Genomic DNA, 24,265 nt, shown 5'->3' with positions numbered 1-24,265 from the left:
TCCAGCTCACAGGACTGTGAAAACTGCAGAAAGGAACCAAACCCTGATCAAAGAAAAGGGAACACCGTGTATTCTGCATCTCCTTCTACGGCTGATACGACTGGAATACAAGTCCACTATGAAGAATCCAGGCCTGTGAAATGAAATCCGAATTAATCAATCTCAAGTCCAACTCCCAGCTAATGGGAGACAGAGTGGACGAGAGGGAAACTTACAGAGCACTATGAGGAAGCAAGTGGTCAAACTCGGAGTGCAGAACATTCTAGAGACACATGACCCAGTTTCTCCAATAAATTACCAGTGTGGAAAAAAAAATGAGACTGTTGAAGAACGAAAACACTTAAAAGATACAATTCTGGCAGAACATTCTAGAAGACCCCTTTGAAAAGATGTAGTTGAACCACGTAGAACATGCCTGTAATCCCAATGACTCAGGAGACTGAGGTAGGAGGATCAAAACTTCAAGACCAGTCTCAGCAACTTAGTGAGACCCTATCTCAGAAAAGGACTGAGGGTGGTATGGCTCAGTGGTAGAGCATCCCTGGGTTCAATCTCTAGAACCACAAAAAAAAAAAAAAAAAGAAAAGAAGAAGAGAGAACGAGAGAAGAGAGAAAAATTTGAGTGTTGCCTGGGTGTTAGATTATAATAAGGCATTACTGCTAATTTTGGTGGGTGTGGTAATGGCAGGTGATTGTGGTTTTTTTCAAGTCACTCAGTTAGAAATGTGTATCGAGTTTGCAGGTGAAATTGCGTGATGTCTGCGATTGCTTTTACAAAGTATCCTAACCTCCCCTGGAAGGCTGGAGGACAGAAGGAATGAGACTAAGCTAAACAAGGATCCTGAACAAGATTCAGGTGATGGGCACCTGGGATGTATCCAGGGTTCTCTCCACGCTTTTTACGTGTTTGAAACCAGCCTTTTAAGGGGGAAGGAGAGGAGAGGAAGAGAATGTTTAGTGCTGTGTATCAGGCCAGGACCATGCTAGGTGCTGCCTAAAGTTCTTCTTTTACAAGTCCTGAGGCAGCTTTCAAGCAAGGCTCCTTGGCAGTCTAGAGAGAGGCAGGGTCATCCGATGAGGAATGCATATAGTCGGCAAGGAGAGGGAGCCATTAGCACCTAGAGAACACAGAGATGCCTCTAGATCACGTGGGAGAGGCCAAGATGCTGCTGGATGGAGAAATGTCAGGAAAAACACATCTCGGTTGACATTTCTCCCATGAGGCACAACTTACCCCCGCAGCAAAGCCGAGGCTCCCGTCTAAGATCCGCCTCTGCAAATGAAAGAGAGATGTTTCAGTTTCCAAGGGACATTGAGCGAACATGTCCTGAGCCATGAGGAGGCCATAAAGCCCAGGAGAGCCGCTGGCCAACCCCTGAGTTTTTAAAATGGGCCAAGCACTGGGGGAAACAGAGACTCTTAAAACCTTCCACCCCTCCCAGAGCCAGTCAAAGTGTCCTCTGTGGGGGTGCTCAGGCTGCACAGTCCCACCCATGCCTCTTAAGCGGCTCCCCCTGCAAATTGCAGCCCCACTGCTTAGGAAGTAGCTGGACCTTTTAGACCAAGGACTGGGGAGGGGCACAGGGAACATCCCAACCCTCAGGCAGTGGGGGTGACAACTGGACCACCATGCTGGAGAACGAGATGGTGGCACCAAAGGCAAGTGAGGACAACACGTGACTCTCCTGAGTAATGACCGAGAAATGCACGCTCAGATTCACCAATCACAGGGACAAGAGCGTTCAGAGCGGCGTGAGGTGGGAGAGGTCCCAAACTAGAAAGCTGCCCCAATTCCCACCAACAGTGGAAAGTCCACGCACACCAGTTGGGATGTATTCATGCTGCGGGAGGCCGCGTGGCAAGAAGCACAGGCACGCACACACATGCGCACGCGCTGTATATATACACATGTCACAAACAGGCAGGGGCGTTAAGTAAACTGGAAAGTAAACAGGGTGCACTCAGCCAGACACGCACTACACCGATCACATCTAAGTAAAGCACCAGAATGGGGAACCAGCCCTGCTGTTTGAACAGCGGGAGGGAGCGTCCCGGCGTGGAGGGCAGGGTGAAGGGTGTGGCCAGTTGGGGTCCACGGGGCTGGGACTTGATCTGGACTCTAGTTTCAAGGACATTTGTGAGAAATGTACACTTAAAAAAATGTGTGCTTTTCTATGTGCATCTTGTAGTCCAATAAAAAGATGTGCTAGTGGCCGTCACAGATGGGTGGACGCACGAAACGGGGTGCGTACACACAAGGGCGTAGCCTTCAGTCTTAAAAATAAAAAAAGGGAATTCCGGCCCACGGGACACACGGAGGAGCCCTCAGGACACTATGCGAGGGGAATGAGGCTCCCTGCTCCCACCGCGTCCTCACCCTCCCCGAGCCCTGGCAACCCCGTTCCATTCCTATCTCTGCGAATTCCACATCGCTGGGTGTCTTGCACACTGAGGTTGTGGGCACCCTGCAACTCTGGGTCTTGGGGTTTGAGTTCCGAGTCTCTGATGGAGTGGCTCTGGGGGTCCCCGCCAGGAGTGGAGGAGTGACTCAGCCCCAAGGGTTGGGGTCTCACGGCTGACATCTACGCCAGACAGACTGGTCTCTATTAGAGGGTGCGGCCCGCCAGCTTCCTGGACGGGTTTTCCTCTCCAGATCTGGCTGGTGGTGACTTCGATGGCTCTGAAGGCACCTGCTCACGCGCCCTCCCACTATTTCTACGGCGGCTCCCTGAGCGATCTAGAAGCCACGCTCCAGGCAGACGCTGGGGCTCCAGGCTGTGGTGGAGGAAGCGCGAGTTGGAGAAAGAGGGGCGTTTCAGGCATGGGGGGCGGTGTGGACTGTGCAGGGGCGTGGAGCGGGTGCTCCAGTGTGAGTGCGGAGTGTGTAGAAGAAGCGCAGAGATGTAGGGGCCTGAGGGAAGCAGGAGAGACGTGGGGGTACAGGGACGCAAGGGGGTGTGGGACTGGGTTGCGGGACCCCACAGTTAGTACGGGTATGGGGTGTAAGCAGGATACGTGGGGGGCCTGTGGTCTGCAGGAGGCACACCTGCGTCTTGTCCTCTGTCGTTCCCAGGAGCAGGAATAAAAAGCCCCTGGCTGGCGCAGAAGGCTCCTTCCTGCCCCGGGCTGTTTTCCACCCACCCAGCTAGCCCTAGGCCTCGGGGCAGGGCCGTTACATCAGAAGCTTATAAAGTTCCCTCCTGCATTGAACCACCGGCTCCAGGCCTGACAGCTAGATGGAAGGTAGAAATCAGGCAGCGGGCTAAAGGAGGCCACGTGACTGGGTTCCTCCTCCCATCCCCTTGGGGTCAAGTTGTCTGCAGGGGAGGAGACACCCCCTACACTGGTGTGTCTGCAATAAGGGGCGCCTGCTCTCCTGGCCCAGTAGGAGATCAGGAGAAAACAGGAAGACAGGGAAGAGACCTCGCCACCCACGCCTGCAGGCACGGCAGGGGCTCTGGGCGCCCGCAAGCCTGCTCTGGAACCATCAGAACCGCCAAGAGGATCCCTCGAACCTCCAGAACCGGAAAAAGGGACTCACCTGTCCACTAGAGAATATGAACACCAGAGCCGCCCCAGCTGCCGTCATCCCCCAGGTGAAGAAGGTCCCCAGCAAGGCCTGGAACACGGAGCTGTGACCCTGCAGCATGCTGGATACAGCTGTGGGCAGAGGAGCCAGAGGGTCAGCTGCCGAAGGCCCCTTCCGTGACACGTGCACTTTCTCACGTGTCCTACCCCCCTGGCTGCGCTGGCCTCCATCTGGGTTGGCGGGATCCACCCCTCCTGCCATGCCAACCCAGCACGTGGGTCAAACTTCTCCACCCTGGTCCCCAGATATTGAAAGTCCCCTAACTCCAAAAAGAGACATGGGGACAGCTAGAGAGAGGCCAGAGAGCCCCCACAAGAGGTAGCAACACCGAGAAGTTCCAAAGAGAAGCACAATGACCAGCTCAGCTCGCTTTTAAAGCTCTTCCATTTAATTCCCAATCACACCCTCAATAGCTCCCAGCGGCAGCCCCTGGCCTGCCCAAGGGTGAATTTCACACACCGACCTTCCAAGCAATCTTCGCGGCCCACGGACTCCTCACACCCACGCGTCCATCACCTCTCACACAGGTGCCGGGCTCCCGCTCGGCCCAGTTCTTCACAGCCCCTCAATGAGCCCCAGATGGTCCTGCCTCCAGGCCTCTGTTCCTGCAGCTCCCTCCCGGAATGCCTACCCTCCACCTCTCCACTCACAGAACCCAGGGCATCCTCTGTGGCCCACCTGAAGCCAAGTTCAGTCCAAGGCTCTCCTGGACCCCCCACCCGTCCTCCCAGGAGTCTCTGGGGCTTTTTCTGTATAGGCCTGCCTCCCTCGCCTTTTGTCTCTTTCACTGCTGGAAAGCAGGGATGATGCTTTCCCACCGTCGGCATCCCTGTGAAACAGGACTTTGTAGTCCCTGAAAAATACCTGGAAAGGGCCAACTTACCTGGACAGGACACTAGGCAGGGACAAGGAAACAGACCCACGAATGGCCTGCTCCCCTGGCCAGCTCAGCACACTGCTGCTGAAGCAGAAGCACGCCACTGCCCACCAAGGAAAGAAAGGCAAGCGCCCTTCTCTCTTTGGGGCCCAGAGCCCCTCCTCCAGATTTTAACACTCTTAAGACCCCCAGCTCTAAAAGGACTGCGAGGCCGCCCTCTCCCGAGGAAAGTTACGAGGCATCTGCTGGGCAGGCCTGTGGCCTGGAACACAAACAGGCCTGTAGCCTCAAAGGCCTCATTCAGCTCCCCATCGGCCTCCAGCGCTGACAGGGTTGGACATGACCCCACTAGGCTCTGCCCTGCCAGGGCCTGGTGCTGAGGAGCCCACCAGCCTGGCTGCAGATCCAGAGTGAAGACGCTGCCTCTGTTGACCCTGGGTAGAAACCATGGCAGAGGGTGGACGGGGCCCTCCTGCCAAGGGGCTCAGCAACACTGCCAGGTTCAAACCTAGGAGAGGCTCTGGGCCCGGGCAAGCCCCAGCTGGGCCTTGTCCTAGGAGAGCTCTGTGACTAAATAGGCTCCCTGGATTCAGATTGTGGTCCCGAGTCTAAACAGGGTGGTGATTATAGCAGTTAATGTGGGTGGGGGGGTCATTTTTAAAAGAAGCCGCCTCTTTACCCCCATCATCTTACTAAGTCTCTCGAGAGTGACTGGATCGAAAGCCGTCTTCATCACACCGATCACCTATTTCTAGCTGCCTGTGGATAAAACTGCGAGCACGAAGCCAGGCCCAGAGCTAGGCACAGAGTTAGGCAGAGCTCTGGCCCTCTCAGCACTTAGCATCCAAGGCAGGTCAGAACAAAAACACCTCTTTATTTTTCCCACTGGCTGAATGTGCCTTTTGAAGGCCTTGGGAGTAAGCAAACAACCCTCATTTGCCAAAAGGCCAAAGTCAAAGTGGATTTTGTGGGCTGGTGAACAGACGGGAGCTCGTGGGTGTCCTGGTGGTTGGTGGGATAGGAAAACACTCTTCTAAGTCCGTCCCATTTATACCTGAGTGCCCTAAGAAGTGAGAAGAAGGGACACAGAGGGAGACCAGGGCCAGAGGCTCTCCATCCCAACAGAAGCAGCGTTTTTCAGGGGAACACAAGCCCAGCACCCCTGGAGGAGTTTCTTCCATTTGCTGTTTGAAAACCTCATCCCTCTGCTGGGCACAGTGGGGCACACCTGTAATCCCTGCAGCTTGGGAGGCTGAGGCAGGAGGATCACAGGTTCAAAGCCAGCCTTGGCAACTTAGTGAGACCCTGTCTCGAGATAAAATATCAAAGGCTGGGGATGTGGCTCAGTGGTTGAATGTCCCTGGATTCAATCCCTAGCAAGGAAAAAAAGAAAAAAAGAAAACCTTTCTCCTCAAAAGGGTGGCCCAAGGACCGGCAGCACTGGGCCCCCTGGGGAGCTATTTGGGAGTGCAGAATCTCAGACTTGCTGATTGGAATTGCATCTTAACCAAGTCCACAAGGGACCCTTATGCACACTAACGTGCAGACAACGCCAGTCTAAGACTGGAACAACTTCTACAAGTTCAGGAGCACAGAAAGCAATCACCCTGCCCGGAAGGGGGTTGGCTCAGTGAGTACAGTTCCAAGAGAACAATGTCTTAAACAGGTAGACCAGTAACCGTAGGAGCATGGCATACTGAGCCCCTGCACCTCCAAAGCAGCTCTTGCCACGGGGCTGTCTTCCTCCCAAGCTGGATGTGAATACCTTAAATTCTGATGAGCTGGGGAGAGGCTCATTCTCTGCCCACCGCAACTGCAGAGAAGCCCACTCTGCCCCACTCCCCTCCTGTGCACCTTCTGCTCCAGCCGCCTGCAGGTGGGGGGGCATGTCTTTATTTTTTTATTTTCCTTCCCCTGGAAACCTGTTGCTCCCTTCCAAGAGTCAGCTCCAGGATGCTGGTGAGGCTGCAGAAGTGGACACAGCACCTGTGTCCCAGGTCCTAGTGGGATGGCGCACACACACGCACAGGCACTGACTCCACGAGGGGAAGCAAGGAGTCTCGGGTTTGGGCCAAAGTGATTCTGGAGAAGTTGTCTAACGCCTTGCTGCTCAAAGTGGGGTCCATCCGTGGACCGGCTGACCAGGGAAGAGGTAGAAATGCAGTCTCAGGCCCCACCCCAACCTGCTGCCGGCTAGCCAGCCAGATTCCCAGAGGAGGTCAGATGCCAGTGGGAGGGGCCGCTGCTCCCAGGGATCCTGGATCCCCCCAGGAGCCAAGGTCACTGCCCTCCCGCTCACCCTGGAGAGGGGCAGAGGGGCCAGGCGCCCCTCCCCACTCTGCCACCTGCAAAGCCTCTGCTTCTCCTCAACCCTCCTCTCCCCAGGGACTCCCGCTGCCTAGCTGCCCTCCAGCCTCACACTCTGGTCCTCAGGCCAAAGGCGCCGAAGGAGAGAAAAGCCAACTCACTAGGGTGCCCTCTCCAGCCCCCACTCCACTTCCATCGGCCCGCTGCTGCTCACGGGGCCGGCTCCACTCCCGAGTCACTTCCTGCTTCCCTCCCGGCACACGTGTCCCTTCAGCCACCAGGCCCCGCCCTGCCACCACTGGCAAATCCCGCCCGAAGAATAAATTCTCCGGTTCACAGCCTTCGGCCGGCTCAGGAACAGACTGGGGCGGGCAGAACAGAGTCCCAAGGCCAAGTGCAGAGCAGTCTGTGTGCACGAGCCTTTGCAGGACTGGGGGAGGCCACAGACACCCAAGGAAAGAGTCGTGTGCCAGGCCCGAGGCTGCTTGTGTTTCTCCACCTTGGGCGGCGGGGTCCCATGGTGAGTGAGTGGCCGTGCAGCGTGTGCTGGGGCCCAAGGGACGTCAGCACCAGCATGTTGTCTGGGTCAATGACTCTCACACCTCTGCTAATCTCACACACATGCACGCACGTGCACACCCTTCCAGAAACATGCATACTACCTGCGACTTCTGCACTTCCCTTTTGTAAGATGTGCCGCCTGCTGTCCAGAAGGAAATGCTTCCTTAAAGCTCCAAACCCTGACCGTGCCCTCCACCTGCCACCTACCTCTGTCCTCTCCCGCAGGGGCAAACGTGCCCTGCAGCCCCCATACATTGGAGGAGGGAGGAGGTACGTGAGAACAGACCAGAGCAGTGGCTCAAGAAAGTGGGGGGTGTTCTATAGACACCCAGGGCTGCTTCAAGTGTCAGAGGGCCACAGGGCTGGTCCTGGCTGGCCCGAGGAGCCAGGGAGCCACAGGAACCAGGGCAGCAGAACAGCGGGTGGCCCTGGTCACGTGATCCAGTTTACTGCCCTGCCAGCAGCACCCCCATGGAAGACTGGGGCAGAGAGGGCTGGGATAAGCATGGGTTGGCACAAAGTGGGCCAGCCAATGTGTCCTGGGGGATCTCATCTTTCCTTGTCTCTCTCTCTCTCTCGTTTCTCTGAAGAGGTAGTGCAGCCACTGAGAGCCAACTTCAGAATGACCACAGGGGAGAAATGGCACCTGGGTCCCTTGGACAAACTCCCCAGCCTTCCCAGCCTGAGTCTCCCTCCCAGGTCAGATGACACTGTGCTCCCCGGATCTCGGTGACCGGGGTGAAGCACTGTACGCCCTGGCTGGCGGCCCTCCCGCCCTCACTTCCTTCAACTCCGGCTCCTCAGACATTTACTCAGCATCTGCTGTGCCGTGTCCTCTGCTGGACCCCTGTGCACGGAGGCCAGCAAAGGAGATGTGGCCTCGCCTCACCCATCCTTTCTTAACTGCCCTTCTGTAAGGGTGGCCCCCACACCACCTGAGGACTGAGATGAGCCTCTGGCCTGGGGCGGCCAGGGCCTTCCCTCCAGGGTGTGGACAGTAAGCCCAGCTGGATTTGCTGATGGGCCGAGAGGTGAAAGCGACAGGCATCGCATAGGTGTGCGGTAGAGGCGTTGGGGCGGTGGTTGTTGAAGGAATTTGGAAAATTATTCCTCTTTGATATAGTTAGAATATATCCACTTATGTCAGTCTCAGCTGGGGCCACTTGGTCCCGATGACCCCACTTCTCCATCCTGCCCTGACCACCTGTTGATCTTCCTGATTCACCATTGTTTCATCTCTGCAGGGTCAAGACACAAACCCAGTGGTGTCAGTGTCCTGCTGCAAACCCTCTGAGGGCTCCTCACTGCTCCTGGGGAACCCAAGCTCCGCCCTGGCCTCTGGACCACCTGCCAGCAGCCCTCCCGCTACCCCACTCTGCCACAGCCAGGCTGGTCCGCCTCCCCCTGGACCTCCAGGCTCGCTCCCGGCTCAGGGTCTTTGCACTTGCCCCCCTCTGCCTGAAGCAGCTGAGTCCCAGATTCACACCTGGTGGGATCCTTCCTGTCTTTGGATCCCAGCTCCCCAGACGCAAGCTCCGCGAGGGCTGTGCCACATCCGCCATTGCCCTCTGTGCCCCAGTGCGTGGCACAAGCAGATATTCAGCATTCATGGAAGGAATGAGTCCCTCAGACACAAAGTGTCTGCTGACTACTCTTTATATTAAAGGCCGCCTTGAGAACTGTGAGAAAAAATAATATTCGCAAACTGCAGGAATTGTCCCAGCCGGCCTACTGTGTCATATCAGGCTTTCCCAGTTGTCATCCAGGGCCTCTCAAGCAAGGGCGCCCACCCCCACCCCATGAGACCTCTGAGGGGTGCTACCAGGCTGCGGCCAGACTGCGGAACATCCATCAATACCCAGTCCCAGCAAAAAAAAAAAAAAAAAAAAAGAGCCCCGAAATGTCAGAGGATAACAGACGCGTGAGACCCTGGAGTGATTCCATAAAATAAATTTTCTCAGAAGGACATGATGTGATGATAAAAATCCCTCCTAAAATTTAATGTGCTTTCAGGAAGCATCTCTCAAGGCACTAGTGGGCATGAGATCCACCATGGAACTCAAGAAAGAAGAGAGTCAGCTGTCCAGCCGCCTTTATAATCCGGCACGGTTGCTGCAAGAATACACCAACCATACAACATGCAGGTGCTCAGCTCCCTCTAGCCTGTGGGTCTTGATGGTGTAAGGCTCCAAGGCTGTCATCAGGACACTGAGACGTTACAGAGCTCCCTGTATGGAAATTCCTGGAAGGCCTTTGGCAGTCACTCCCTGACGGCTGGGGCAGACTTGGCTGCCCTTGACTTTTGCTCTCTAAAATGACTGATGAACTGATGAAGAGGAAGTTCTACCTAGCATCTTACCTAAGCACCACCCAGAAGGACCCACGACCCCTTGACACCACCCTTCTGAGCCTGGGAAGAGCTGCTGCAAACTCTTCCAGTTTCTTTGGCAGGTTTACCAGGGGGGCTACTGAACAACCGGACTCTGCTTCAGCTGCTCCTCCGCAGCTCTGTGCAGCATTTGGATGACCTGCCATTCATTCAGTCACTCAGAAAATGTTTACTGCACACCTACTATGTGACAGGCTTGTGTGAGGCACTGGGTACATGCCAAGAAGGGAGACAGATTCAACCCATGGCTCCAGGAAGCTTCTGGTCCAGCAGACTTGGGCAGTGTGTGGACGGTGCAGTAGAAACTGAGGCTTAATTATTGAAGCCCCCTTATTACTCAGCTGCCTCTTTCCTCTTCTTATTCCTCATAAAACAACCATGCCTTCTATTGTTGGATGCAAGTGAGTCTATCCAGCCAGTGAGGCCAGATCAAGAGATTATCTCCTTCCCCTGGTGGACACAGCTCAGTTGACCCTGAGCTGTCATCGGCTCTGGGAGGAGAGACTCTCTATGCTACAGACCAGTGTGCACCACTGAACAATGTCCAAAGAGACCTCAGAAGATTAGGGCTGATTCTGAGGCCTGGGAACTCATGATTTCTTTCTTGTTGTAACACAATCTTCATTTTCCTACCAACATCTTTTTTTTTCTTAAAATAAGACCTCAAAATTGTATACGCTTCAGAACCCACAAAGCTTGGGTGGGCCCTGAGTGATGTTTAGGGCTTTAAGCAAGAAAACAAACAGCTTCCCCTAGCAGACAGACTCATGTCCCCGTACCCCACAGGCATCTGTACCCTAATTCTTGAACCTTGGAAATATGTCGCCTAATGTGGCAAAAGTATCTTCACTGGTGTGATCCAATTAGGATATTGTGATGGGAAGATTACTCTGGATGGGCCACGTAATCCCAAGGGTCCTTTTAAGGGAAAAGATGGAATCAGCAGCCAGAGTGAGAGCAGGAGATGTAACGATAAAAGTAGAGGTCAGAGACAGGCAGCCACAAGACAAGGCAGACACGCGGCCCCTAGAAGCTGGAAAAGGTGAGGAAACAGTCTCCCCAAAGCCTCCAGAAGGAACCAACCCTGAAGGTACCAAGACTGTAGGACTTCCGACCTCCAGAACTACAAGACAATAAATCTGTCTTGTTTTAACTCATTAAGTTTGTAGTCATTTGTTACAGCAGCAAGAGGAAACCCATACACTTCCTTTTGCCTGGAAGAATCTAATTTCACAGACATTCTTCTCCAGTGGTGCTGTGACCCACCAGGATCCACACTGGGTCCTTGTCCATTGTCATAGCCAAGTAGGAACAACGACATAATTTTCAGGGCCTGGGACAAAATGAAAACAGGAGACCCCTTGTTCAAAGTTACCATTAAAGATAGTAAAATATAAAGCCTTTTCCTTTCTTCTGCATCTCTCCTGGGACAGCATGCAGGCTCCATTGTCCCATCAGACTTTGCTTGCAAAATACAGTTCAGAGATAAAACTGTTAAGAATCTCAAGGCAGGGGCAGAGAGAACATTAACACCAAGGGCAGGCCCTTCTGGGAGCAGGGCCCTGTGTGACCGTACAGGCCACTCACGTGAAGCAGGTAGTGTCCTTGTGGCTGAAGTGGCAGGACCAGATTGAGGAAGGCCACAGTGTCACAATGGGAAAAGCCAGGATTGATGATTCAGGTGTGCGAGCAGAAGGTTCCAGATGGAGAAAAAACACAGGTGAGACCCCCGGCTAGAGTCAAAAGGTCAATCTAAGCCTAATTCCAGGCAGGAAAGCCAGAGGCAGCCCAGGAGCCTGGAAATGGAATGGACACATTGTCAGGAGCTGCCTGGGATTCAGGAAGGAGAATCCCAATTCCTATTCCTAGTGGGAATTAAAGGCTAGGCAAGGGGAGAAAGAGAGAGAGAGAGAGAATATATCTGCAATCAGAAAATGCTGGACCAGAATTTGGGGTCCCCAAGGTCTCCAAGGCCTAAGGAATGGTCACAAATTTAAAATAATAGACACTGGCTCAAAAGAGAAAAAGCATCTCTAGAAATTAAATTAATAAATGTTTAACTAAATGTCCCTAAAACCTTCTTAATTGTTGACTTTGGTATCCATAAAAAAATTTAATTACATTTGAAAAACAAACCGAGGCTCAGCTTTTCTCACTTGCAGATAATTCCTAAGTACGCACAATGGTGGCCAAGAAATCACTGCCAATCATAAATTAAATAAGCTTAGGGCCAAACAATTTCCAAAGCAAAATTATTCTGATTACTTTGTGGGGAAAAAAAATTACTTAATGTGGAGTGTGGGAGCATTTTATTACGTTTGGTGCAACATGAGATGAGACCTTGAACGAGCAGGAGTTCTAGGGGGACCTCCAAAGATCCTGGGAGCCAGGAAACGGGGAGAGACAGGATTCTAGGAAACTTCATTCTTCTCCAAGAGCAAGAACAGAAACCAAATTCATCCCTCCTGGAGGGCTGATGCCAGGGACAGGAGGAGGTGGCCTCCTGCTGTCACCTCCTCCCCAGGGGATGAGACCAGCAAGCCAGGACCTGGAGAGGGTGAGCGGTCAGGGAGGGCACCCATGGGACAGGACACGCAGCCCTGGAGTGCAGAGGGGAAGAAAGCAGGCGCTGGTCCCTCAACTGTCCACAGTCAGGAGGGAGTGAGGCCAAGGTGTCCAGACACCATCAGACCTCTGGGTCGAATGAGGCCAGGGCTGGAGATGTGTGGCCACAGGCGAGGTCGGCTGAGAAGCCCTATAGATAAGTTAACTAGTGACCTCCGAAAAGAGAGGCTCAAATCCCCACCTCAGAGCCTGTGACCGTGACCTTCTTTGAAAACAGGACTTTCTTTGCAGATGTAATTAAAGATCTCAACGTGAGGCCATCCTGGATTAGGTGGGCGTGTCCTAAATCCAATGACACATGTATACTCATGAGTGACAGCAGGGAAGACAACAGGGACACTGGAAAAGAGAAGGCAAAATGGAAACAAGCAGAGAGGAGGGCGGTGTGGCCACAAGCCAAGGAGTAAGTGCAGCCACCAGAAGCTGAAAGAGGCCAGGAAAAATCCTCCCCTGGGGCCTTCCGAGACAGGCTGGCCCTGACAACACCTTGATTTGGACATCTGGCCTCCAGTCCTGTGAGGGAAACAAATTCCCATGGCTTGAAGTCACCTGGTTGGTGGTATTTGGTAGTATTTGTTATAGAAGCCCTAAGAAACCCCCAGCCCCACCCCACTGACTCCTCTCATTTCTCCCACCGGAAGAGGAAGAAGCTCCAACCACAGGAAGCCAAGTCTTTACCCAGATGTAGTTAGGAAGTTCTTTTGTTGCCTTCATTTGAAAAAACAAAAGCAAACCCCAAAAGCCACCTCTCTGTGCTAATGGGGGGCTAGCTCAACTTAATGGGGGGTGGGGGCAGTCAGGGCTCCTAATTCAGCTTCCTCTCCCGTGACAGCGGCCCAGTTTCATTGGGTTGAGTGGACAACTCAACCCTCCTAAAATTGTGTGTTGAAGGCCCAGCCCCCAGTGCTCAGCGTTGTCCTTATTTGAAGAGAGGGACCCCACAAGTTAGGGCACAGCCATTAGGAGGGGCCCAAGTCCAGCAGGCTCCCACTGGAAGGGGAAGAAGCTCCAAAGTCCTTATAAAGACAGGAAATTTTGGCAGAGAGATAAGCAGAGAGGGAAGATGGTAAGAAGCAACAAGAAGAACCTGGTCATCCATGAGGCCAGGGGAGAGGCCTGGACAGATCTTTGCTCAGGAGGGACCAACCTGATGACACTTGAGCGGTGGACGTCCAGTCCCCAATATATCTCGACCGTCGGAGTCACGCAGTCTGCGGTACTTTATTAAGGCAGCCCTAGCAAACGAGCACAATTCCGGAGGTCACCTCGGTTCACACGACAGGGTTTAGTGCTGGTTGGACCTCAGAGCGGGAGCATCCACCCAGGCCTCCGCCGCGCAGGCAGGAGCATGGCGGGCCCTGGCCGTGGGGCCGGACGGCACCGGAGCGGGGCAGGAGCCCCCCTCTCCCACTGGCCCTGCTCCTCCCGCTGTCCCCACCACTGTGCACCCCTGGCCTCCCAGGTGGTCAGCTGAGAGTCATCAACTCATGGCTCAAGTGTGAAAACGATTATCTTAGGCCAGAGAAATGGGTCGGAATACCAAAGTTTTTGAACTGGGCGTGTAACCATCTCAGGGTTAGCTACACCGCTCCTCAGTATTTACCCTGAAGAATTAAAGTCATCCTGCTGCAGAGACACATGCAAACCCATGTGGACAGCAGCACCATTCACAGTAGCCAAATTATGGGCCCAGCCTAGATGTCCATCACCAATGGCTGGATAAAGAAACTGTGGTACATACACACAATGGAGGTTGTTTTGGGGGGCGGGTGGGTACCAGGGATTGAACTCAAGGGCACTGGACCACTGAGCCACGTTCCCGGTCCTATTTTGTATTTTATGTAGAGACAGGGTCTCACTGAGTTGCTTAGCGCCTCGCTTTTGCTGAGCCTAGCTTTGAACTTAGGATCCTCCTGCCTCAGCCTCCAGAGCCACTGGGATTACAGGCGTGTGCCACCGCGTCTGGTCACAATGGACTTTTTTCAGTCATAAAGAAAAATAAAATTATGGCATCTGCAGGAAAATGGATGGAACTAGGGACCATCGTGTTAAGTGAAATCAGTCAGACTTAGAAGATGGAGAGTTCTGTGTTTTTTCTCGTATGTGGAGGCTGGAGAGGAAAAAGAAAGGAAAGGTGGGGGGGCAGGTCTCATGAAAATCAAAGGGAGATCAGCAGAGGAAAGGGACCCAGGGGTGCGGGGCGGGGAGGGAGGGGGACGTGCTGCACCGGGACACTGGCCCATCATGCTGTTCTACTGTGTGCGTGTATGCATATGGAACCACAAACCCCATCATGATGTACAACTGTCATGCGCCAATAAAACAATGCGGGGGAAAGTTAATAAATTAAAAATTTAAAGAAAAAGAATACCAAAGCTTTGGAAAACTATGTTTCAAAGACCCCCCAGGCGCACATTCCAACAATTCAGCTTCCCAGGCCAGGTTTCCACACACCCTGATGCGAGAGGTATGGATGTGACCCCTGCTTTCCCAGCAAAACTTCTGCGATTGTTTAAAAATAACGCAGCTCTGGGAGAGTCGCTGGGGCAGAGCATTGGCCTAGCATGTGTGAGGCGCTGGGGTCCTTTCTTAGCATGGCAAGTAATAATAACAATACTACTACTACTAATAATAATAATAACACGGAATGACAGGGTACACAGCTTCGTGGGCCTTCTGCCTAAGTCATGGGAACTGGCTTTATGTCTTGCCAAGTTTTCAGGAAACCTCAACGGGGACCTGCAGGAGACAACCACAGAGAGAGAGTCTGGCCCCTGGGAGGGACTCACAGAATCGCTTGTCTAATTAAATTGAATGATGAGCTCTGCCCTGGGCCCTCCCTCCTGTAACTGGAGGGAACCCAGCAATGTGCTCCCCGGAAACCTGCTTCATAAAGTGGTTCCAAATGTGGGTGGGGGAGATTCCGAGCAACCCAGTGCCCTCGATGAAAGGCTAGTTATATAAATTAAGAGCATACATGCAGTGGAATGCTACGCCGCTGGTCAAAATGATAAACACCCCGGCAGCACAGGGAATATTTATGATATGGAGGTTTGCAAAAAAAGCAATATACACAACATTGGTCATCACAGTGTAAATATGCGGACGTGCAAACAACAGAGACCAGAGAGGAGTTTGCACCAATTAAAGCAGCTGGGGAACCAGGGGGGGTGGGGTGAGGCTGTGGTGCTGTGATCCTTTGTCATTTAGAAATACTTCAACAAGGTGTAAAAAAGGCCAAATGTAGAAATCAAGGCTTACAGGACCTAAATACCAAGAACATCGATGAAGCCCAATTAAGAAACGGGGTTTCTAATTCTCAGCACAGGACTCTGTCAATAACACAGACTCTCAAGTCTGTGACCTGGATGCTGTAAACACCCAGTTAGGTTTGCTTGAAATTTTTCGGGATTTGTCTTAATCAATCACTTCCCGGCACCTTCTTCCCTTCGTTAACGCGTCCGCAGACCAGCTGCAGAGTGAGGTCATCCCTGGCAGTGGGAGCCAGGGGCCAAGGAAGGCCCCTTCCTCCATGGCTCCCTCCTACCCGATCTGGGAGCCGCTGGGGCCTGCTGTCTCCGCAGGCCAGCCTGGCACTGCGTTCCTGTCCTGCCCACCAGCTTTCCAGACAGATGGTCGGTGAGGCCCTGACTCAGAACGTCTGGGCCCCGAGGCACCTCCAGACCCGTGGACCCCCACGACCCACCAGAGAGCCTGCACCCTGGCCGTCCCAAATGCCCCCAAGAAAATATATCTGAGGGGAAATATATCCTCCCTCAGCCCTCGAAAGTAAAAAAGCTGGGCTCTGCACGGGCCCCAGACACACGCCCAGAGCTGCTGTCCTGAAGTGTCTGCTTCTAGGGTTGAGAGGGCTAGGCTGAGTTCTTCCAGAACCTTCTACAGGCACAGTGGGATGCACCCTCTCGTCCATTTTAATACCAAGGCCTACTTTGTATTAATTTTGGCAGGCACTGGTTATTTGGCAGTAAGCACTTCTATGCTAGCTCCATGCCACGTATTATTTCTCTAACTCCACCCTTCCCCCATGAAGATGGTTTGAAAGAGGTTTGTCAAACGAAGAACTTCAGTTAGGAATTAAATCTTTTCCCCATTTTTTATCTATATTAAAAAAAAAAAAAACACCAATATATAGCTACCAATGAGAACTTCAGATTCGTGGGAAAGACCCACATACAGAACTGAGAGGCTACCACACCAACCAAAAGCAAAGAGATGGATTTTAATCTGCTTTTGCCTCCTTCAGCTTTCGGAAATGTTAACAATTGATCAATGTGATGGTAGGTAGCCCCTTCAAGTTCAGGAAGCCCAGACTGGAAATCTCTGCTGCCTGGGGGAAGAAACAAATGAAACACACAGTCTTTGGCTTCGAGCAGTAAGGAAAGCGATCATGTAAATACATCCGCCCCAAACAGTTAAGCACCAACGAGGCCCCGGCCTCTGTCGACTGCTCTCCTAACATGTATACCAATTAGGTTATTCCACCCTGAAGGGAAGGACAAGGAATACATGTCATCCTCTGGTGAGCAGAGGAGACACTTAATAAGTATTTGTCAAATAAATGAACGGTGACCCACATTTTTAAGGCAATTAATTCTTACAGTCACACTGCTGGGTGAGACACGTGATCTCACCACAGCCCCTAAGCCCCAAATTCATCAAGGAAGTAAGGGCAGCTGCTGATCCAGGAGGCTGGGGAGACTTCAGGCTGTCAGGGGGTCCGGGGATGATCCCCCTCCCTTACATGCTAATCCCTTAAGAGGTTCCACCTCTAAGCCCCCGTTGGGCCAGGCTGTGGTTTCTACGCAGCTGGAACCCATGCCTGTGTGCTTAGATGCCACAGAGACCACTGGGGCTGGGGTAGTTCGCCATTGGTGGGGCGGATCCCAGGAGGAGGTGAAGGAGGCGGGCGGGCAGAGGGGAAGGGACAGGGCACTCTGTCTACTTACTTCCTCACCCACTGCTGAGGATGGGACCGGGGCCTCTTGCCTGCTGGGCAAGTGCTCCACCACTGGGCCACACCCCAGTCCAGGGCGACGTGTTTTGTGGGGACACCACGTGAAGCAGAGGCACCGAGCTGGAAATGGACTGCATTAGGCCAACTACTCAAAAACTGGTCAAGACATCGCCGCGGGTAATTTCAGAAGGCTGGCCTCCTGCTTACGCTCTAACTCATCTGCACATGCACGTCCACAGGGACGGCACGGTCCATCCAGCATTGCTGCCCTTAGTTTTATAAAATCTTGGACCTTTTAAAAAAATGAAGCTGTGCACACTGGCACACGCCCGTAATCCCAGCAACTCGGGAGGCTGAGGCTGGAGGATCACAAGTTTGAGGTCAGCCTCAGTCACCGAGCAAGGCCCTAAGCAACTTAACAAGACCCTCTCTCAAAATCAAAACAACAAATAAATAAAAAGGGCTGGGATGTGGCTCAGTGGGTTCAGCCCCCAGTACCAAAAAATAAAATAAAATGATTTCTGTATTTCCCACCCACTGAGACTACGTTACTTAAGAGTTGCAAACATCCCCTACTTGTTTCCTACCTATCACAAAACTTATTTCCTGGAGGGCAAACACCTCAAGACCAATATTGGTCAGGAACTACGGGGGGTTGCAGAGTGTAGCAAAACCGGCCCAAAGAAAGAGCTGGGGAAGAATCCGGAAGCAGGGATGGGAGGAAGAACAGGCTGGCGATGAGGGGTCCTCAGGTGGAGAGCACAGGAGGAGGACAGAACGACCCTGGTGACAGAGGCAGCACCTGACATTAGCCAGCCGAGTTCCCAAGGCCAGGTGTAGCTGTCCCCAGAGCAGACACCGAACTTAAGCCAGAAAAGCAAATCCCAGGCGCTGGGCCTTGACAGGGCCACCCCCCCGCACGGCTTTGTGCAGGCCTGGGGGGTTTCTTGTGAGGTGGGACTTTCGGTTTCAATTGGAACCGTCCTGGAAGAACGGGGGAAATGGGTCACTCCAGAGCAGTCACACATGCGGAGGAGGCTGCCCATGGAGGCACAGAGCTTTGCAACGCACTTTCCCGCCCTGGGGGTCCTAACCACAGCCCCTCCTGGGGGGTAACTGAGAACACAAAGTTCAGGTTCCGGCCAGGCTGCTCGACGTGTGGCCTGTGGGCCTGCAGCACAGGCACCTCTCCGGAGTCTGTTAGAGACGCGGAATGCCGTAGAGGCCCACACCTGTAACGTCGGCGACTCAGGAGGCGGAGGTCGGAGGACGCCAAGTTTGGGGCCAGCCTCAGCAACTTAGTGAGACCCTGGCTCAAAAAAAAAAAAAATAAAAAGGGCTTAGGATAGAGCCCAGTGGTAGAGCAGCCCAGGGTTCATTCCCCAGTGCCAAAAAAAAAAGATGCAGAAGGTCAGGCCCCACCTGATGGAATCATCCAGAACCCAAATCCCACCCAGATCCCCGGGAAATTCGTGTCCAGTCACATGAGCAGCACAGAGGTAGTCGGTGGGATGTGTCCCCTGAGCCGTCTTTGTCTGGGCACGTGCTGGTTCCTAACGCCTCAGTTTGGACAAACCATCCGAACGTGACGCCCAGTGAGTGGCGGGTTTTTGTGAGCCATTCCTGCATGGCTCTGCCAGAGGCTGGCGTGGACGCTGCCTGACCAGTCCTTTCCCTTCCTCCCTCCATGCTCCTCTGCAGTTCCCGAGGGAGCACAGCGGCCGAGCAGCTCCTCGTGCTCAGCAGAGGTTCCGCTGGCGAGGCCACCACACGTGGGCATTCCGGCGGAATCGTTCCTGGGGCGGGGAGGGTCTCCACACCAGATGCCAGTGCCGCCTCCACGGTGAGGACGGAGAATGCCTCCTGAGGTGGCCCTTGTGTCCTGAGGGCCTCAAGTCCCCCCGCCCCCAGAACTCCTGGCTGCACAGAGAAGATTCCCTCAGGGAAACGAGAGCCAAAGGGAGGTGCCATGCTGCTGCCCGCCCGGGGGTCTGTGCGAGTCTTGAGAACCAGGCCAGGCTGACCCCGGGGGCTCCTGGAGGGCGCGGCTGGGTGACCAAGGGCTACCCCTTGTCCCAGGGGAGCTTAAGACAGGCAGACCCCAGCTGCCAGGTGCTCCCGCGGCGGCCCCTCGGCCGCAACTGCTCCTTCTGCTTCAGCCGGCAGGTGCGGGGAAGGCCTCTGGCCTTTCTCTCCGTGTGCCGCGCCGAATCGCGTTGCGGGCTTTTTAACGGCATTGTTTAAAAAGGAAAAGAAAAGGAAAAAGACAGGGCAGTTTCTGTTCCAGTGGGCAGAGTGAGCCATGTGGCTGTCCTCGGCCGTCCTGTGCACGCGAAGGCGCAGGCCTCTTGCAGCTCAGCTCCCTGTTTACCACGTGAGTCGCCCTGAAGCCCCCAGGGCTGTGGAGAGGCTCCCGCCTCCGCCTCCATGCTGGCCTTACCCGCTCTCGAGGCAGAAAAAAGGGGAAGCTGCTGTATTTTGCCAATTCTAGGCCACACTCTCTCCTCCCTCCTCCCACCCCTAGCTTGGCATGGTGGGAATCTGGAGCTGTTTGGCGGTACTACCATGGCCATCAGCCCAGGGGTGGGTGGGAAGCAGCCCTCGCGGCCCCAGCAGGCGCCAGCATAGAAGCATGACCGGCATGACGCTCTCAGCATGGTCTGCAGCTTGGGAGAAAACCCAGGAGCACAGAGGGCACCCTTCTGGCCCCCGGAGCTTGGTGGTCGTGGAGAACAGGCAAGGAGGGGAGGAGGCAGTGAGGGTCCTCCCTACATCAGCGCTCATCCAAGGGTGGCCCCTGGGCCGGCAGCACCTGGGAGCTTGGAGGCAAGGCAGATACTCAGACCCACCCAGACCTGCTGAGCGCCAGGGTGTTCTGATGCCTGCCTACGCTGACAAGAACACCTCTGTGACAGTGGCTTAAAACTACCCACTTGCCTTGAATCAACAGATAAGCACCACTGGCTTTTAGCTCTTCGAGGGAGTCTCTGAAGAAATGCTCCACCACCAGTACTCTACCCAAGACTCTGCTGTGTGGAAAGCAAGCAATACTCCCCTCAGCTCCAGTGATGGGAAAACTGAGAAGCACAGACTCAAGTATGAAGACGCTGCCAGGCTCCGTGGCACAGGCCTGTCATCCCAGCAGCTCAGGAGGCTGAGGCAGGAGGATCATGAGTTCAAAGCCGGCCTCAGCAACGTAGCATGGCCCTGAGCAACTCAGCAAGACCCTCTTCTCAAAATGAAAGATAAAGGGCGGGGGAGGTGGTCACATGCTTCTGGGTTCAATCCCTAGCACCAAACAAAGTAAAAATTAGATTTTCTATGTTTAAGCAAGTCTTAGAGTTTGTGGGGGGGGGGCAGTTTCTTTCTTGGTGATTCCCAGATGCATCCTCAGATTAGTGTCTGAGGCTCAATCAAGGGTGGAATTCCGCCATCTAACTCTGCTCTCTAACCTAGATCTCTGTGGCACAGTCTAAACCCTTTCTTCCGTGGACTCCACTGCAGCCGGTCACTATCCTCCCTGTGATACCGTGGCCACACGTGGGTAGATGGACCTGCCTTTGGGTGCTCCACTCCCTCCTCCACGTCTCCCTCTGAACCCGGCATCCCACGCCCTCTCAGCCTCTCTCTGGCTTCCCTCCGAGTCTCTCAACCCAGGTGGACGCTCCTTACCAGTCCCAGAGTGTCTAGAGGACGGGCGAGCTGCCCAACTGAGCGCCATCTCTGGAAATGATGCTTCTGCTCCTGACGATGAACTGAGTTAGGGTATCTGTGGGGTCTGTGAGGTCAAAAGAGGCCCTGCAGTACAAGCACTCCGGCCTCCTCATGCCCTGAAAGCGGAAGGGCAGCCTGATGATGTAGGCCTGGCCCATTTCAAGCAGAGTTCTCTCTCTCCTGCTGGGTGCCAATGACCCCCAGGGCCTGTGGGAGCGCCTGTGTTCCCTGGGCAAGCACGCTGGTTTAGACGGGCTTTGAGTGTGTCCCCCAAAATTCCGTGTGTTGAAAGCTTGGTCCCTAATGAGGTGGTATTAAAAGGTGTTGCACTGTGTAGGAGGTGAGGCCTCGCGGAAGGCAATTAGGCCGTTGGGGTGCTGTCCCCAGAAGGATTGCTGCTGGCCCCACAGAGTGGGCTTGTGCGGGGAGCTGTGCGTTTCACAGAGAACAGCCAAGCCTGGTCCACGGCCCAGCCTCTCGACACCAGCCCTGCTGGACAGTCCCCTTCTTCCTCTTTGGGCATCAGATAATCCAGAGAAGGATTTCAAGGCCGTGAGACATCAGTAAGTTGGTGGCCCAGCACAGAGCACTCCACAGCTGCTTTGGAGCACTTGGAGGTGATCGCTCCGTGCCCACTGAATGAAGGAGCTGAGGACAGGACGGGACCCTGGGTCAGCACAGGACAGCTTAACCAACATGCAAATGATTCACTCCTTGGTCTTCGACTGTAGCAGGCAAGGGAGAGGGGCTGTGGTCCTGTTGTGTGCGGTGTCTGTCTGTCTGTCTTCCCCATGAGAATGTCAGTTCCAGAGAACAAACACAAGGCTGACCTTTTAGCCCTGGGGTCACCAGCACCTAAAGAAATGAATGTACATAGTAGGTGCTCACTGAACGCACCTGCCAAATTCTCTAAGGCATTCATTGGTTCAAAGACCTCCTTCTTGTTAAACCAGAGAGTCTTAACTGCTCAGGGTGAGGACAGGAGAGGAGAGGGCGGGGGAGATGAGGCAGGATCATCTGCAGGACTTTTTAAAATTGCCACGTGCCAAGTGCCATTCTAAATCCATTATCTGCCGCAAGTCAGTCACCAATGTCAACCTTACGAGGCAGCTCGTGACACTACCTCTGTTTAAAGATAGAGGGGCTGAGGCACCCCCCACCACAGGCAGGTCATGGGAGAGACAGAGCCGAGCAGGGGCCTAGGTCGAAGGCTGAAGGGAAGTAGTGGCTGCCGCTGTCCCTGGGCTGCGGGCTTGGCCCACCGAAATCCACAGGCGGCCTCTGCAGCACCACCCGGTTGACGGGCAGCTCTTCTCAGGCCTACTGTGACAGGGGCCCTCCTACCCACCAGCTGAAAATGTGGCCTTTCCACACGATGTCTAGTTTACCTCTGGAGCCTGCAACATCCTGCTACCATGACCTAAGGGCAGCGTGTGGGGCTGCATCGCCCTTCTCTTTAAGTCTTTTTTCATCACTGTGACTGAAAGACCTGACGAGGACCATTTCAGAAGAGGAAAAGTTCATTTGGGGGCTCACAGTGGTCAACTCCACTCCCCGGGGACAGAGTGAGGCAGACCGTCATGGCGGAAGGGTGTGGAGGAGGAAAGCAGCTCAGGACACGGCACCAGGAAGCGGGGACAGAGCCCTCCTCAGCAAAGGCACACACGCCCCAGGGACCCCTCCTGCAGCCACGCCCTCCCTGCCTACAGTGCCACCCAGAGAGCCCATCTACGTCGATGAATGCCCTGGTTGGGGTCAGGCTATCGTGACCCAGGTGCTCCGCCTCTGACTGTTCTAGCGCCGTCTCGCCCGTGAGCTTCTGGGGACACCTCGTAGCCACCCACGACCCCTTCCCTCTTCAAACCCAAGACGGGCTGTGGCAGCCATTCTCCCTCTGACCCAGCCAGGCACCTCCCACCCAGCACCGTCCCAGTTGCTCAGCACGGGACGCCCCACCCCTGCCGCCTAGCCTGCTCTTCCTGTTCTGGTCCTCGTCCTCCTCCCCCGACATGGACAACACCAGGAAGAACAAAAGAGAAGGACGAGTCTCCCCTGTTGGTTTCCGGCTGTCCTTCCTCCCTTCCCTGATCCATCAGGGGTGTGACGAGTCTCCCTCCCCCTTCTATCTCCACCACAGAGGTAATCGCCCCCTAAAGGGTCCCAGGTGCCAGCACGGACATCTAGAGAGATGCGTGCACACACAGGTGCACACGCCGGTCACAGACACACACGTGCACTCGTGTGGTTCTGAATCACATGATGGCATGTGTACTTGCACATATTTACTTGGAAGTGTAAGTGCGTGCACGTGAATATACTTCCCTGTCGTGCAGTTGTGGGGGTCTTTGGCCTGGAACCGCCGGAGGCTCAGGCCAAGGAACCGCGCTGTACAACGCAGGGCCCGCTGCGGACCTGGCTTTGCTCCCCTGGTGACAGACGCCCTCCCAAGCTGGCACCTGCCACGCAGCCTCTTCCTGCCTCCTCCTGCTGAGTGGAGGCCACTGTGGAGCTGTGAGGTCAGACTGCCCCGTCAGTCCCCTCCCGAAGGACCTAGGGACGTCTCTGGCGTGCTGCTACAGCCCACGCTCGGCGACTCTTCTGGCCCATCTCCAAGCTTCCCTGAGGACGTCCACGGCTCCCTTCCCAGAGGGCAGCTGCCCCGGGGGCGCCCGGGCCTCGTGTTCATGGACGGCCCCAAACGGCACTTCCGAAAGCGTCTCCAAGGGTGGGTACCCCTCCCGGTGAGCGGAAAGTCTTCTTCCCCCACATTGAGAAGTGACAACTGGTGCCTCATGGATATCGTCCCCGGTGTTTGGGGCCCTGCCCCACCCCAAGGTGCCAGCTGGCCTCAGAGAAGCAGGTGGCACGGTGGTGGGCACGTCAGCCCTGGCGTCTGTTGGCCTGGATTCCATCCCTGCCTCTGTTTCCTCATCTGTGATGTCAGGATGGCATGTGTGACGCCTCACTGTCAACCTGAGCCCCCAGACGTCCGCAGTCTGTACGAACCGTGGCGCTCTCGCTCGCTCTCTCTCTCGCCCTGCCCCTCTCTCCCTCTCTCTCTCCCTTTCCCTCTTTCTCTCCTTCTTTCTCTTTCTCCCTTCTCTCTCTCTCCCTCTTTCTCTCCTCTTTCTCTCTCCCTGCCTCCTCTCTCTCTCCCTCTCTCTCTTTCTCTCTCTCTCTTCCTGCCCCTCTCTCTCTTTCTCTTTCTCTCTCCCTGCCCCCTTTCTC

General features: G+C 54.5%; 1 protein-coding gene across 10 annotated transcripts in view; it reads right to left on the bottom strand.

The window, feature by feature from the left end:
* Positions 1-24,265, bottom strand: part of Slc39a11 (solute carrier family 39 member 11) — a 397,212-nt gene that overhangs the window by 320,541 nt on the left and 52,406 nt on the right. For 7 of the 10 annotated variants that reach the window (XM_047544188.1, XM_047544196.1, XM_047544189.1 and 4 more), the window contains exons 1-3: positions 5,160-5,290; positions 3,542-3,660; positions 1,235-1,273 (exon numbers count right to left, since the gene is read on the bottom strand). In XM_047544188.1, coding sequence (XP_047400144.1) covers positions 1,235-1,273; positions 3,542-3,660; positions 5,160-5,199 — 198 coding nt within the window. In that variant the 5' untranslated portion in view covers positions 5,200-5,290. Of the gene's footprint in view, positions 1-1,234; positions 1,274-3,541; positions 3,661-5,159; positions 5,291-6,231; positions 6,329-6,934; positions 7,062-24,265 lie in introns of those variants that run through there. The other 3 variants (XM_047544190.1, XM_047544193.1, XM_047544191.1) reach the window with 3 other exon arrangements.

The sequence above is a fragment of the Sciurus carolinensis genome, chromosome 3 (assembly GCF_902686445.1).
Source record: "Sciurus carolinensis chromosome 3, mSciCar1.2, whole genome shotgun sequence".
Classification (NCBI taxonomy): domain Eukaryota; kingdom Metazoa; phylum Chordata; class Mammalia; order Rodentia; family Sciuridae; genus Sciurus; species Sciurus carolinensis.
This window is presented reverse-complemented; position numbering and strand designations above follow the sequence as displayed.